Source organism: Mastigoproctus giganteus, chromosome 12 (genome assembly GCF_048544385.1).
Source record: "Mastigoproctus giganteus isolate SK-2022 chromosome 12, ASM4854438v1, whole genome shotgun sequence".
In the NCBI taxonomy this organism is placed as follows: Eukaryota; Metazoa; Arthropoda; class Arachnida; order Uropygi; family Thelyphonidae; genus Mastigoproctus; species Mastigoproctus giganteus.
This window is the reverse complement of record NC_143586.1, coordinates 73705321-73720498: the sequence shown is the minus strand read 5'-3', so window position 1 is coordinate 73720498 and position 15178 is coordinate 73705321. Positions and strand designations below refer to the sequence as shown.

The 15178-nt window shown below is 37.7% G+C and overlaps 1 protein-coding gene across 2 annotated transcripts; it reads right to left on the bottom strand.

The window, feature by feature from the left end:
* Nucleotides 1-987: 987 nt before the first annotated feature.
* On the bottom strand, nt 988-14285 carry LOC150077196 (solute carrier organic anion transporter family member 74D-like). 2 transcript variants are annotated; one of them, XM_090385637.1, is made up of 10 exons: nt 14020-14285; nt 9918-10531; nt 8386-8472; nt 6214-6408; nt 5947-6111; nt 4960-5155; nt 4275-4434; nt 2866-3020; nt 2566-2630; nt 988-1681 (listed from the first exon to the last, which is right to left on the bottom strand). In XM_090385637.1, the coding sequence occupies exons 2-10, from the start codon at nt 10519-10521 to the stop codon at nt 1308-1310; spliced, it is 2001 nt and encodes a 666-aa protein (XP_090241763.1). In that variant the 5' UTR covers nt 10522-10531; nt 14020-14285; the 3' UTR covers nt 988-1307. The 2 variants fall into 2 exon arrangements, with proteins under 2 accessions (XP_090241763.1, XP_090241762.1); XM_090385636.1 differs by having other exon boundaries at nt 14096-14285.
* Between the last annotated feature and the right edge of the window lie 893 nt (nt 14286-15178).

Genomic DNA, 15178 nt, shown 5'->3' with positions numbered 1-15178 from the left:
TCCCTTCAATAGCTAAACAGGCCTGATAGCGGTGAACCATACACGACATAAGGGGTGTCTGTAAGATTCCGTGGCAACAAATCCCATTCTTCCACCAGGGCTGATCTTAGCTCTCCAAGTGTCATCAAGTGTGTCTTGATGTTGCTGCGTCCATAGGTAAAAAAAAATCACCGCAACAACTGTGTTAATAAGGCTCAATTCTAGTGGACTATACGCAAGGGAGTCATCGTTTGTATCTCCTTAACTCCAAACAACTGCAGAGCTCGTCGAAATAGGTGCCATGAACATGTCACTTGGAGCCCTGACAAATGGGGTTCAGTTCTGTTCTCTGATCAGTCCCCGTTTAGCCTACAAGCAGATTCTAGACGTTATTTCATCTGGAGACGAAAAGAGGAATGCGGTACCATCCTTCCAACATCAGAGAAAGGGACACTTCACAGTGGAGGCAGTGTTCTCGTGTTGGGGCGGAATAATGATCAACGGCTGCACCCCTGCTTATGTTTTTGATAGGGGCACTATAACTGCGCAGAGGTACCGAGAACAGATCCTCGAACTCTACGTGCGACTTTTTAGGCGTGAGGCTAGCCCAGATTTTCATTGCACATAGAGCTGCTAAAATGGTGGAGGAATATCTTGAAATTGAAAATATTAAGACTACCGTGCTGGCCACGGTAGTCTTAATGTAACAGATTTAAATCCGATCGAACATGTGTGGGGCATTCTTGGGAATTGCACAGCACGACAACACTGCGCCGGTGGAACAATGGGATTTGTTGCCACAGAATGTTGTAGACCTCCTTATATCGAGCATGGTTCAAAGCTGTCAGGCCTGTTTAGCGGTTGGAGGGGATCACACGCTGTACTGACGTCAAGTGATCATATTTTCAGCATCTTGTATCGACTTCTGTAATGTGACCTTTTTGGTAATTCTTATACAACTCCTATAAATGTCCCTTATACCTGTCCTACGTTTCTCGCTGTCTCCTCATTTCATTGTTGTTCTATTATATACCACCACAACAAATTTTGTGCCGTTTCATTGCAAGCTGCACGAGTTACACCTCGTTTTCTACGTGTTCTGTTAATTTTGTCGAGCAGCAGTGTACTTTAGTTCTATTTCCTAGAAATAGATGTTCCTCCACTGAAATCTAATAATGTCGATCAATTGGTCTCTCAAGCTTAACTTTAACTTTATATTGCTGTAATTTAGGTATTTAAATAAACGTATGGTTATTTGTTAGTCTGATGTCTGTGTATTAGCTTCGATAACTTCTGCCACAATGTTCTGTGACAATGCTTAGCCATATCTATAAGTTAGTGGTTTGTGCTGTACTAGTCCCTGCAATACCTTCAGTTTCTTTAGTTTTCTCGTTTGTCGTGTCAGCGAGGGGTTTCACCATCATAGACTCTTTTCCTTCAGATATCTTAGTTTTATTTTCTTCATTCCTTTTCTCGTTTTCTTCATCGCCGTAGAAATTCTTCACCCTGCTTATTAAGTGAAACATCACCACATCAAAGATGATTCCGGTGCTTGTCAACACGGTGGTCATTCCATGCAAATAGTAGCGAAATTTGTCGTTATCGTAAAGCCAGCAATGTCCAGTTTCCCCACACTTTTCCTCCCACACGAGGCACGTAACATCCGTTACTGCTCCATATATTAATGGGGCTGGAATGAATACTGGAAAGAAACAGATTGTAATTGTAAAATGCAACTGGTTTCAACACTCGTATTGTTATATCAGAAATAGGAAACGCATCTAATTTGTTAGGTGTGAAAAGAAAATAAGAACAAATTCTTTATTAAATAGGCAATTAAAAAGGCAAGTTAAGGAAGTTAACCGAGTCCTATCGTCCATAAAAAGGAACTTAGGACCAATTACACCCAGGAATGGCCCCATATAGGGCTCCAAGGATTCATCTCTATATCGTGGAACCTTCCAAACTTAATATATTCACTCACAAACTTAATTCATTAAATCAAAAATTGTCTTTTCACAGTATCTTGGAAGTTTGGCATCACATGTTTTTTTGGATTCAGCATAATCGACAATCGCTTTTCAGGCCGAATCTTCACTCAGAGAACAGAACTTGACCCCATTTTCCGATGTCCTACTTTCGGAACATTGTAAGAAGCACGGTCTCTTTGTACGATTGTGTTAGAGCAGCAGGGTCCCATTTGATGGTTCGGGAACTCCTGGGGATTCGTAATGATGATCCACGGGTTGGTGGATTCTAAAATCCTGTGATGTCTTCTATGAAATTCTATGATGTCTTCAAAAATGGAATATCTTCCACTTTCGGACACACTGAAGATCCCGCTGGTTCTACTTGTAGCTGACTAAATCTCCATACACCCAACAACTTCGATCACTGGCAATCATACAGATAGCATCCACTTTCTGCATTTTACAGTCTGTTCAGTTTACACCAGCATTTTGTCTCAAACAGTGGAAAGCATGTAACTTCCTTAACTTTTGCACATCAATGCAGCATTTTTTGAGATGATTTAATGAAACTAAGAAATAAAATAGTCCATTAGCGTGTATTCTTAGGTCCACTTACCTAATACTGTTAAAATAATGTCATATAATCCTAGGACCATACTTTTTTCATCCTCGTCAACACACCTAAAAAGAGATATTAACTTTTGGATTTAATGTCTTAAATAACTGTGACTCAAATTATTATAATCACAAATTATCGCGGAAATAAGGAGGCATAACAAGGGTTGGATTTAAATTAGATTACAGCATCGAGTGGGGTTGGTTAGTAGAGATATCCATAACGATACCAAATGATAACATATAAGATTCGTTTGATAAACGAGTGATAACTGCGTACATTGAGGATTCTGATACATACCTTAAAGCAATTAGAGTACATCCAGTTTCAGAAGCAGCCAAAATGACTAAACTGAGGCAAAGAAGGATCATGAATGGTACAAGCATACCACATTCTTGTGGACAGTAACCACCCGTAGCATAATCATTTTCCACGCAAGAACATCCCTGGAATATCTGTAATATATTGATTAGAAGTAATTAAATGTGTGAGGAATCATAAATATTCTCTTTCTCTCTCTCTCTCATTCACTCAATGTGATAACCCAGCGACTATTTGTTCTTCTTGGGGTTAGTTGGTATTATTATTTGTCATTCGTTTTCAGGAACGACAGATAATAAATCTGACAAATAATAAATCAACATCTTAAGTACCTTGATTTCCAAAATGGAGGGGGAAAGCTTTCGCGATTATTTCATATTTGGAATAGATTTTAATGGCAATATTTAGTCAAAACTTTTACACTCGTTGAAATCCCGACATCGCATGATTATTAATAAATTACGACGTCTCAAGGTCGCTGGGCACATTGCGTCCTACAATTCAAGAGGACAGAGTTTGCGTCAAGTTTTGAGCACAGCTTGATAAAACAACTTCAGAAACACGACAGGATAGGAACAGCCTTTGAACAAGACGCTTTATCATCACCAGAAAACGTTCAGGTGGTTTTCATGATTCAAAGGTGGACAAAAAGAAAAATATCTGTCCACCTTTGACAAACACTGAAAGAGTTGGAGTGTTAATTCATCAAGACAGGTGTTCTAAGCAATTATGATTTGAGAGAATAACCGAATCCGTTTATTGATAAAAAATTTATTTATAAACGGATAAACAAAAACAAAGTGAAGCCAACCCTGCATGTTATCTTCAAGTATAAATTCTAGATGACTCAACCTTGAGGAGTCCACAAAAATTGGAAGAAAATAATGATATACTCGACAGTATTATGTAAAAAGGAATTCAAAAAATGCTTCTAACGAAGGGGCAATCGCTGAGCTCTGTGTAATAAGTCCCAAAGGATCGTTGTTTTTAAATGTATTCTCGTAGTTTTCAGGTAGCAACTCGTGCATTTCGATTCCAAACCAGGTCAAACCTAATGCCCACAAGCATCAAGTTTATTATCTATTGTGAAACTCCAGGCAGCATGTAAACTATCTGGTATGCGTTGACCAAAGTCTAATCTAGTCAAGTGCCTCCACTGGTAAAGGTTGACAACCCCCCTGGCCGCCCCCATACTATATAATGTCCAACATGAAGCATTTAGTGTGTGTTTCTGTATTGGGCCTGTCTGGAATTAATTACAATTCCAGACGGGCCCAATTAGAATTAAATGAATGGAATTAATTAGAGTTTAATTAGAGCTAATGCACATTTCATATTCAAAAGCTGAAACTACTCCATAGAAACAAAAATATTGAAAGTAATTTTACCGTGTAATTATCTGTAGCGTTCTGATGTGTGGTGTAGTTAATACATCCGGCATAACATGGAGAGAAATACGCAGAAACTCCGTCCGATCCACAAACAGGCTCAAACACTGCTTTTGTACATTCACATTCTTTGTTACAGATGTTAGTCAGATTTAGAATCCTGAAAAGAAAATAAATAAATATTTTCTCAATTCCTTGCACTTACTACTTAAAACTTTTAAACATTAAGAATCAGTCTACAGTAGTCTTATTATTCGTGGTTCATGGGTGATGGGGTTTTGCGAGCAGCTGAAAAATCCTCTTCTGGTGAGTGGTTCGAAATTCAAGATGGCAAAACCTGGCTAAGGGTTTTCCATTTGGACGTTTTAGGTCCCATGAAGTACTACTGATTTAAAACTACGCAAGTAATCATTCTTCGGTGTTTAAAATTCTAAATGAAACGAGTACCTTTAAATTAGTTTGAGGAACACTACCTTTTCATGTTAATACACAAATGTAAGTCAACTAATAATAAAATGAATCCTTTTAAAATATCAGAACGATCTCCAACATTTAAAGTATTTATCGCTAATACGCATACACATTTTTCATAAATTAACCTAAATAATAAAAGAGTTTAAAAAGGAAATAAAAAAAAACAAAAAGATGTACGTAATAGAATATATTATTAAGAATTAATATTTACCCAATGTCTGAGTACGTTGTTCCAGGTAAGCTTAACGAGGGGCACTCCATGAACATGGTAATCAGCAGTCTAACAGCGATGAGGGTTTCCTGGAACAAGATATATCCAGCTATATAACGAGGTCTTGGTTTATACCTTCTGATCACAACACCACCAATGAAAGTACCCACAAGCATACAAAACATGCTACCCGAACCTGAAAAGGTTAAAATTTCCATTCTATTTAATTGTTAGTGCTTCAGAGGAATTATTCAACGCTTTAACTGACCTAAACTTAACAAATACTTTTATTGTACAACGCGATAATTTTAACAGTACTCGTAGACGCCCTTCAAGGCCAGAAGTGGGGGTCAAGAGGATGCATATTAGGAGATCACAATTGCAAAGACATCATCCACATACCTACGCCAAAGTCTGATGGTAGCGGGCAAACCAGCAAACACGTCCTCTTCAAAAGCTACCATAGTAATATTTGCTATGTGGGCACTAACTGGTGCGCACATAGCAGTGCCCTGAATTTACTTATATAACGATAGCACAGTTTGACAAACAAATATTCAAGGCCCGACATATATCGTCAATGGAGAACGAGGTCCTGCTCCTGAAGGTGGAATCCCTGTCCAACAACCGTTTAACAAACGTAATGGCGGGCTGAATCAGAATAGATGTTAACAGGGAGGCCACGTCAAAGGAAATCATCACTTCACTCTCCATAATATTAAACTCTTTAGGGACTTCCAAAAATGAGGGGTTCTCAGTTCTGATGTGAGTTCCTCGCTTCTGGACTTGATGGGAAAATTACAACATTACCCAATCCTGTAAAGTACTCACTCATCTAGTAGCAATAAGGATTCTCTCTCTTAATATTTCAATGGCTGCCTGGCCATTGAAATATTAAGAAAGAGAGAACTTCAATTTAAATTTTAAACCTACAAATCAAGGAAAGGTAGTGATATGAGAATAAATTGACAAAAATAGATTCATTACCTGAGAGAAGGTTTGCTGTGGATGCTGACAAACGAAATTGTGTCTCCAAGTATTTAGGTAGGAACATGGAGTAACCTACTAATGCATTGACATGGAAGATTAGGCCGAGGCATTGAAGCATGACGATTGGATTATGCAAAATTTTGTTCACTGCTCTGGGGATATCTGCGGACAAAAATAAAGCATAAAAATCAATTCATTTTGATAATTCAATAAATATACGTTTACAGTTGGGTTTTCTCACTTAATGGCCTGAAAGCAACTTGCCTGAGCATTTTAAAGTTTGGTCTGGTTCTTTTTTTCTTTTAAATTCCCCGGATGGTGAGTTTGAGGAAGATTTTATTTGTTTTGGAAACATTGCCACCAGTATCGTGAATATTGCTATTAAGATGCCAAACAGAGGAAATGCCATCCACCAAGCCCCGATCCATCGAGGATCTTTTGATGTATATCCTGGATTATCTAAAAAAGAACAATACACATCCCATATGATTTATTGCCAGTTGTCAATTATCATTTAACATTTTGCAAATCATCACAATAAATAGAACTCTTACCATTTTAAGATTCTTAAAGCACAATATGTGGACATGTGTTATGTCTTACGTAGCTCGGCTACTAAACGTTTAGTTTAACTCGTCTTTAGTTTAGTTTTACTGGTGGACTATTAAAAAATGAAACCCAGATAAGCACTCGATGGACAACCTCGCCAAAATTCAAACTCAATTAATTTTAATTTCTTTCGTCATAAGTGCTATAAAATGCGAAAAAAGTAATGTTTTTTCTTAACACTAAAGTCCATCTTAAACTATTTGAAGATAAAGGCTATAATTACTCTTAATTCCATAAATTTCTAAGCTTTTAACAGCGCCTGTTAAGTAAACCTGTAGACGCTTGTTTAATACCTTCACGTACAGTTTATAATCAACATTTTCTGGCATGATCGATCTCCATCCAGGTGCTTCCTCACTGATCTTTCCAGGTTTTCGAAAAATGCTGAATATTTCCACAAAATATCAAGGTCCTATGCCTTCTGTATTATATTATCATAATCCATCTACCATTTCCAAAGAAAATATTTCGATTATCGTATATTTTTTAAAGTTGGTGACTAAGTTTGGATGTACAACGTCTTTAAATCAAATCCCGCTCGTAATTCATTTCTTGGTGCTATTATCATTACAAGAAATTTTATATTTCCCATTTGCAAAAGGTACAAGTTCTTTCGTAATAAGAATAAAAATTCTACGCTACTGCGCTACATAAAGAAAGACTGGGAATGTGGAAGTTTGTAGAATTAGTCAGGCCTGTTGTCCTGGTTCATATTGAGAGGGAGATAAAGAAACTACTATTTCTTCTTGTTCTTCAGTGTGCCGTCTCTTTGCAGAGGTTGGCTGTCATCTTCGCAATGGATGAACGTGAGATAGAAGCCCTAAACAAACCCTCGTTTCTCTGATCACACCACTCTCTGAGGTTTGCTAACAGGATTTCCTTCTTTTCCCACGATTTGTTTTTCCATTGATCTTGCCCTGGATTATCAATTGAAACATCTTATATTTGTCATTCCTCATCAAATGTTCTGACCTAAATATTTTAGTTTCTTCTCCTAAATGGTGTCCGATATTTTTGTCTTTTTCTTCATTTCGTCTCATGATCTCATTATTCTTTATCTTACCAGTCCACGACTCTCTTAACATTCGTCTGTAACACCACATCTCAAAAGCATTTAACTTATTCTGGGTGTTCGTTGTCAGTGTCCAGGCCTCAGCTCCATAAAGGAAGACAGAAAAGACAAGAGCTCAATATTCTTGTTCTTAAAGGAAGAATAAGGCCACTGTAGCATAGAAGATTCTTCATTTTAAGGAAGGCTGCAAGTGCTTGTTCAATTCTTGAGAGTACTTCAATACAATGGTCCCAGTCCTCTCTCAGCACACATCCAAGATAGCAATAGCTTTCAACCCTTTCAACTTCTTCATTTTTGATTCCAATTGTTTTTGCACTTCTTTCTTACTGATCACTATAAGTTTTGTTTTCTTGATGTTTAACGTCAGACCAAATATTTCGCTTATTCTATTAACTCTATCCATGAATGCTTGTAAATCCTACTCAGAGCTGGCCAGCGATATACAGCAAGGTCTCTTCCCGAGAAACTCGATTTCGTCCAGCAAAACAGGCAACTCGACCACAGAACACAAGCAACTTATGAACATATTTTACACTTAGAGTTACGTTCCATCTTGGGAGGCTCTAATATGACAGTTCTTTGTTTTTTTTTTTGCACTTAGTGAACAATTTTTAAATTGTCCACATAAACGAGGGTGTTACTATAATTATGTCAAAATCAACAGACTGAGATATATTCAGTACTATTGCAAAGATTCAATATTTAATATCCAACAGAGTTCGGTTTTTCAGACATATTTACTGACTCTTACTTACAGAATGGGTCTTCGTAGTATTTCAGGGTCATCGACGAGAGCGAAAAACCAATCACCGGACCAAATATTCTTAATGAGAACATTATACCTAAAAACAAAAAAAGTTACGATTTTTCTATGGTCATAGATAACAAAATTTGTCAATACAATTATCCTTCGATAAAGTATCTTATATTCTCACGAGATATTTCAATTAATGTAATGTTTTCAAAGTTATGGAAAAATATACATAAATAATTAATTCGTAATTCGTGTATTTAAATACTTCATGAAAACTGTAAATAGCTAAAAACGCTTTATAGCGACTCCATTTAGAACTTAAATTTAGACAATGTGTACCTGACCACCGTAGATATTTATTAAAGTTCATCAGATTTATAATGGTGATGATTATTAGTGGGATGGAGTTGCTGTTCCTTTATAAAGCATCGAATAATGAGGTAGAAAAACATTGCAATAGTTGGCGAATCGAACCGAGGTGAGGTGAAATGAGCAGAGATATGTTGTTAGGGGGAGGACTTCTTTCCACAACTTCCTTCAAGAAGCAATCACCGTTTTTGGTTTAAATTCATCGAATGATCTTATAATCTTTCGAACATTGCAGGACATTGAAGTTTTCGATCCTGATCCATTCTCCAAGCAGCAGGAAGGTCTCATTGTACAGTTTTGCTAATGCCATTGAAGAAGCATCAATGGTTCAGGGATGAAAGAGAAGTCGGCATACGACTCAGGTCAGTGGCACGGAACAAACATTTTCACTCTCTCTCTCTCTCTCTGAGAGCGCGTGTTTGTATCTACTGTTACTTTAAAAGCCGATAGAAAAGCATAAAAGAAGAAAAATCTGTCAGCAATCGAAGGCCATATGGATCCTCGTGGGTAGCACTGTTGGTATAATCACCATCCTCCCCATACCACGTGGAAAAGACCTGAGTTCTAATTCGTTAATGATGCGAGGAGTTTTTAAGGGCCTTTTTTACAACGTGGCTGATTTAGTTGGTCTCATGCGAGGGTAGCATGGTTTTTTCGTTTTTCTCCTTGAAACTCTGGTTTTCCTTCCAGAAAATTGAAAATCGACCACAGAACACACGCAATTTACAAGACATATTATATACGGCTCAATATGGCCTAAATTGCTGATGGGCCTAAAACCTCGTAACATTGGATCATTGGAGTTATCTCCCCAGTGGTACAGAGAGCGGGTCTGGCTGAGTTCAAAGTAGGATCGAATAGTTGCCTAGTGGGAATGGATACAGCAAGAATGTTCTGTTTATATTATACATACATGTTCTTGGAATAAAAGTAAGTTTAATAACTCACAATTAAAAGGTTATTTTAATATGAAGACAGCAATAATATTCAACGAAAACGTATTATGAAATTCATGGAAAATATTGGGAACTCATAAATTCAGACATATTTAAAGCGAAATTGATAAACTCTTAAAAGTAAACCTGATATTTTTATACGAAAAGATATCAGCAAAATTCAGAAACATACAATTAACATCTACGAAGAGAAATCATATCTACTTACCAAGGTACAATGGAGATTCTTTTCTTTTTACGTTGTCATCCAAGTACGGTAATGCAACGATATTCACGGCTACGGATCCAATTCCATTTAACATATGACCGATGAAAAAGATACAAGCTACTGGGAGCACAGGAGACACATTTTCATCATCGTTACAAGAGTCTTGACGTGGAACAGTACACATCTGGTGCTTGCTTTCTGACTTGTTCTGAAAATTGGTTGGGTCAAGGGATGCATCGTAATTTGCTCCGTAGATGAAATACGGCACTGCGGTCAAAAAACAACTGATAACCTCGATGATCATTCCAACAGCTATAATACGGGGCCTGTGGGCGTGTCGACTGTAATAGGCAATCGGTATGCTTCCAAATACAGGGCCTATATTTTCAGCTGCCATAAAGGCTCCCATGGTTTTGCTATCAAATCCAAATCGTTTCTCCAGCGTAGTGATAATACCAACAAAATATGAAGAATACGCACCTTGAACTGTACTGATGACGCAGATCACTATTAAATACACTTTAGGATCAGCAAACCTCTGCAGCCAACGAGGCTTGAAGTTACCGAACCCACAGAGATGGTCGTTATCTGTTTCTGTATCCATGATCGTTTACCTGTGTTGAAAAATAAACATTTTTACTAAATACACAAAGGGAAACAAAACTGGTTCTGTTTATCCATTTTATTAAGTATTATTCACCCTTTGTATAGTTTTATAATTAGTTTTCAATACTGAAGAATTTCATAAGGATGATTATTTGAAGAATGGCAATATTACGGAAAGTGTGAATGTTGTTGGCTGTTCGTTGAGAGTGCTCTAGTTAAGGTGTTCCGAGACTGGATGGATAGTGGACAGAGAAGAAGTCGTTGGGCCAGGGGTGAACGTTGGCTGTCCAGCTTGTGAGAGATGGCTGATCGTGGACTTTAACTAGAGGATGGCAAGAGTTGTTTCCAAGACCACGATATCCAAAGAACTCTCCCTCATATGAGCATTAGAGTAGCCATCCCGGTCATGATGCCCATGCTTGTGGCCATCCATCGCTTAAAGTTTACACCTGAACTGCATCATTGGATCAGTGACGACTGAAAAAAAGTTTCCGTTTCCGAGGAATCACGTTTTCTGACATATCGTGTCAGCAGATGGACGATACGGCGACAAACTACAAAGAGAAATCACTCGGATGTCCTTCTCCAATAGTAACAGGCAGGTGGCGTCAGTGTTTTGTTACGGGCGTTATTTTTCTGGGAATCTCTTCGAGCCCTTATACGCCTAGAACTTACTCTAAATGCTAACAGCTAGCTATCCATTGTGGCTGCTAAGGTACATCCCTTCGTGGTAACTGTCTTCCCGGATGGCACAGGCGTGCTCCAGTAGGATAATGCGCCCAGTAACTTTGCCGGTATTATTCGAGAGTGGTTTGCCGAACACGAAAGTGATTCCCAGGTGCAACCTAGATCGCTGAATTCGCCGGATATCAGTTCCACAGAACATGCTGAGGAGAGGCTGTGTGCGTGAGGCTGAGCCATATCAAATGAGTGATTTCAAATTTACGGATGACTATTTATTAGAAAAATTTTCAAGCCTAAAGACAAGTAAGGCTCCTGGAGTTGATGGCATACACCCAGTAATTTTGAGGGAGGCAGCCAGTGAGTGTATTGAAATAGTGAGGTTAATTATGAGGGCATCATTGGACTCGGGAGAAATTACTTTGGATTGGAGAAGTGCCAACCTATCGCCAATACATAAGGCGATTCTAAGAGTGAAGCAGATACCTACAGACAGGGCAGTCTGATTCAATGGCAGGGAAAAGCTAAGAAGGAACGATTAAGAGTGAAATCCAGGGACATACAGAAAGAAATGACATTCTAAAGAACACACAAGGTGGTTTTGTTAAGGGAAAACAGCGTTTAACTAACCTGGTATGATATTTTGACCAAGTTACTCATGAATTGGATTTAGGAAATAATTTTTACATAAAATGTTTTTCTCTAAATAACCATGTGGTATAAGAGTGGTTATTTAGAGAAAACAATTCATGGCAAATCACTATGCAACGTCCTTTTCTACCTGTATTAAATTTCGATTAGTTTATTTGAATTTTAGCAAGGAATTTGACTCAGTCCCTCATGAGAAGTTACTGTATAAGCCGGAATATGTCGGGATCACCGGAAAGATTCTAAGATGGACTGCAGGGAGGGGGGCTGCATGACGGAAGGCAGAGCGTTGCGATCAATGGATGTTCTTCAGATTGGAGTAACGTCAGAAGTCGGTGCTCCCAAGGATCTGTTCTTGGATGTGTTGATTTTCGTAAAAGACATCGAAGAAGGGATAAAGGGCGTGATGTCAAAATTTGCAGACGACATAAAGATTGAGAGAGCCTTTAATGATCAGTGCCAAGCAGGACTCCTTCAGGATGACTTGAACACCTTTGAGAATGGTCAGAAAAGTTGTGGGCTATGTTTTATTGCAGAAAAATTCAAAGTCTTACTTGGAGAACAACCATCCCCCAAATAACTTATGTACTTGGTGGGGGCTGAATTAAAAACAGTAGAGAAAGAAAGGGATTTGACAGTTACGATACGGACAGATATGAAGTTTTTTTCTGAGCAGCCAGGAAAGTCCGTGGTGTCCTGTCGATGATTTATCGAACGTTATCCTGTAGAGATAGGGAGGCCATATCCCACTGCATAAGAGGACCTGATTGAGATTTATAAGACTCTCCAAGGGGTTAGTAAATTGAATGAAGACAAAATTTTTATTGTTCTAAACAGTTCCAGAAATTCAAGTTATAGGGGAAGAGGTTTAGACTGCATTGTAGGAAGTTCTCGTTCAGCCAGCGAATTGTTGATTACTGGAAATAGTTGACTCCACGGGTAATTGAGGCTGACAGTTTGAAGAAATTCAAAGGTCAATTGGATAGTTGACTTTTGATTAGTCTTGGCAAACTTTATCTTGGCAAATGATGCAAGGATGCAAGCTTAAACAGCATAATCCAAAATAATAAAATAATAATAATTCAATACAATACAACACAAATCTTTATTGCTCCTGAAAGATGCACGATAATAACTTATTGAGGAAATAAGATTCCTTGTCAACAAGGTATGGTTATGTTCTTCTGTGAATGTTTAGTCATACATAAATCACATAATAAAAATCACTATAAATTTACACATTAATGAGAACTGGTTAATTTTCCCAAATTAAAAGAGGGGGAGTTGTTGTAATAAAAATTCATCTTTAAAAAATAACACATGTTAAAGAAGGGTAAAAATAATAATAAAAAGGTAAGAAGGGTAAAAAGAAGGGTAATAATAATAATATAAAATAAAACACAATGAAAAAAAAATCAACAAAAACCACTTCCCACATCACATGTCCATCACCTCTAATAATGTGTCCAATTCCTTCTTGAATTTATTCAAACTACTCACTTCTACAACACTAAATCAAAGCTTGTTCCAAAAATCGAATACCCTCTGGCTGAAAGAAAATTTCCGCACATCTGAGTTGCATCCATTCTTCCTTAATTTAAAGTTATACTGTATTTCCTTATTTGTGTTGTCTGAGCAAGAGCAAAGATGCCTTCCGCATTTAGCTTGCTCAAGCCATTCATAGCCTTGAGCACTTCAGATCTCCTCGCTATACCTGGTTTACAGATACTGCAATTTGAACATTATCCTGTTGTTAAAACGAGACTTCCAGGCCTGTATGCAGTACTCAATATGTGGGTTTACCATTGCATTATGCTGTGGAATAATCACCTTATTTCTTCTGGAAAATTCCTGTATATTATTGGAAAAGGCCCATCAGCTGTTCTAGCAGCCGTTTTGCAAACTTCAAGGAACTTCGTGTCCGATTCTATAATTTCCTCAAGGTCTTTTTCGTTCTCCACTACCCTGAATGTGTTACCACCAGCTGGTACGTTAATCTGGGATTACTGCTCTACAGGTAAAGCACTGCTCAGCCCATCTGCTTAATTTTTCAAGATACTTACGTCAGCGGTACTTGAATTAAGAGGAGGACATGTCCATTATTAAGTATATGATCATAATATTTTGACTGGATAGTGTACATCTTAAAGAATATAATAAAACTTACGCTGAAAAAACAGTCAGTTGTATCAAATCCCAAATTTTCATTATCTGATTACGGTTATCCATCAACACGCACTTACCAGGAGATGCACAGAAATCCCGAACACCTACAGATAAACACTAACCCTTATTTCTTCGACAGACATGCGGGATAGCGATACTGTTCCTTTATGAAGCAGGCCGTTGAGGGGATGGAATATTGACGTAATAATTAGCTGTCACTGGCTTAAATGTTGTGCAAAAAATCAATCACTTCGGTTTCTTTATCACTTCTTTGATATTTGGTTTCATCCATTTGCCCAAACACTTCCTGGAAATTGGGAATATGATTATGTGAAGCCTCCACTTCGTGCGCTAAAAGAAAGTCACATGACACGATAAGTGGCCTTCACAGATGCAGAGAAAGAGGATGCCTGTCGAGGAATAGCTGTCCGCGAATCACAACCATGTTATTGAGAAATATAGTATTTACAGCCGGCGACTCAAGCGTGAGTCGAACCAGTTTCCCAACGCAATACTGGTAAAACACTATCACAGACAACGAACAGGCTTTTGTAGCATTTAAGAAATAACTTCTTAGTATTTCTAAGAGAATTCTAGAAGAGTAAAGGTGAAGAATCAAGAATTCAAATGTATAAATTCTTTTGATTATGTTGACCTTATTTCACAATATTTCAATGAACTATTGAGAAACGCTGTTGTCGTTTATGAATGTTGAAATGTACCTCTTACTAGAAGAAGAATCAGTTGGAGGAGACATTAGAGATTAAAGTTCAAAGACCTTAGGAGAGATCAAAAAGGGCAATAAGGAGAAGAAGAAAAATAATTACTCCTGCGTTTGGACATGGTTGAATTGCTAAACACGTGGCGCTTATTTATAGAAGCAGACAGTGAGGCCGTTACTAGTCATTGGAAATAAATACACACCAATAACAAAAGTGACACTATCCAGCTCACTATTAATATTAACAGGAATTTTCAACCTGGTGTTAACCAAGGTATTTGCATTTGTTTTGGTGAATACAACGTTGAAACTACCAGTGTTGCCACAGGATTTGGAACATTACTAATTTTTATAAACGTGTTTATTTTGCTGGATTAAGCGAGTATTATAGTTTCATAAATGTAGTTGTTGGTAACTTTCTTCCCTTATTCGGATTTAT

Bases quoted from the DNA above. Each gene is read 5' to 3' on its own strand.
- LOC150077196 (XM_090385637.1), bottom strand. From the start codon at position 10,521: ATGGATACAGAAACAGATAACGACCATCTCTGTGGGTTCGGTAACTTC. The intron at 8,473-9,917 runs GTAAGTAGATAT...TTTTGTTTTTAG, and splicing joins AGAATCTCCATTGTACCTTG to GTATAATGTTCTCATTAAGA. The intron at 4,435-4,959 runs GTAAATATTAAT...TTTTCTTTTCAG, and splicing joins ACAACGTACTCAGACATTGG to GATTCTAAATCTGACTAACA.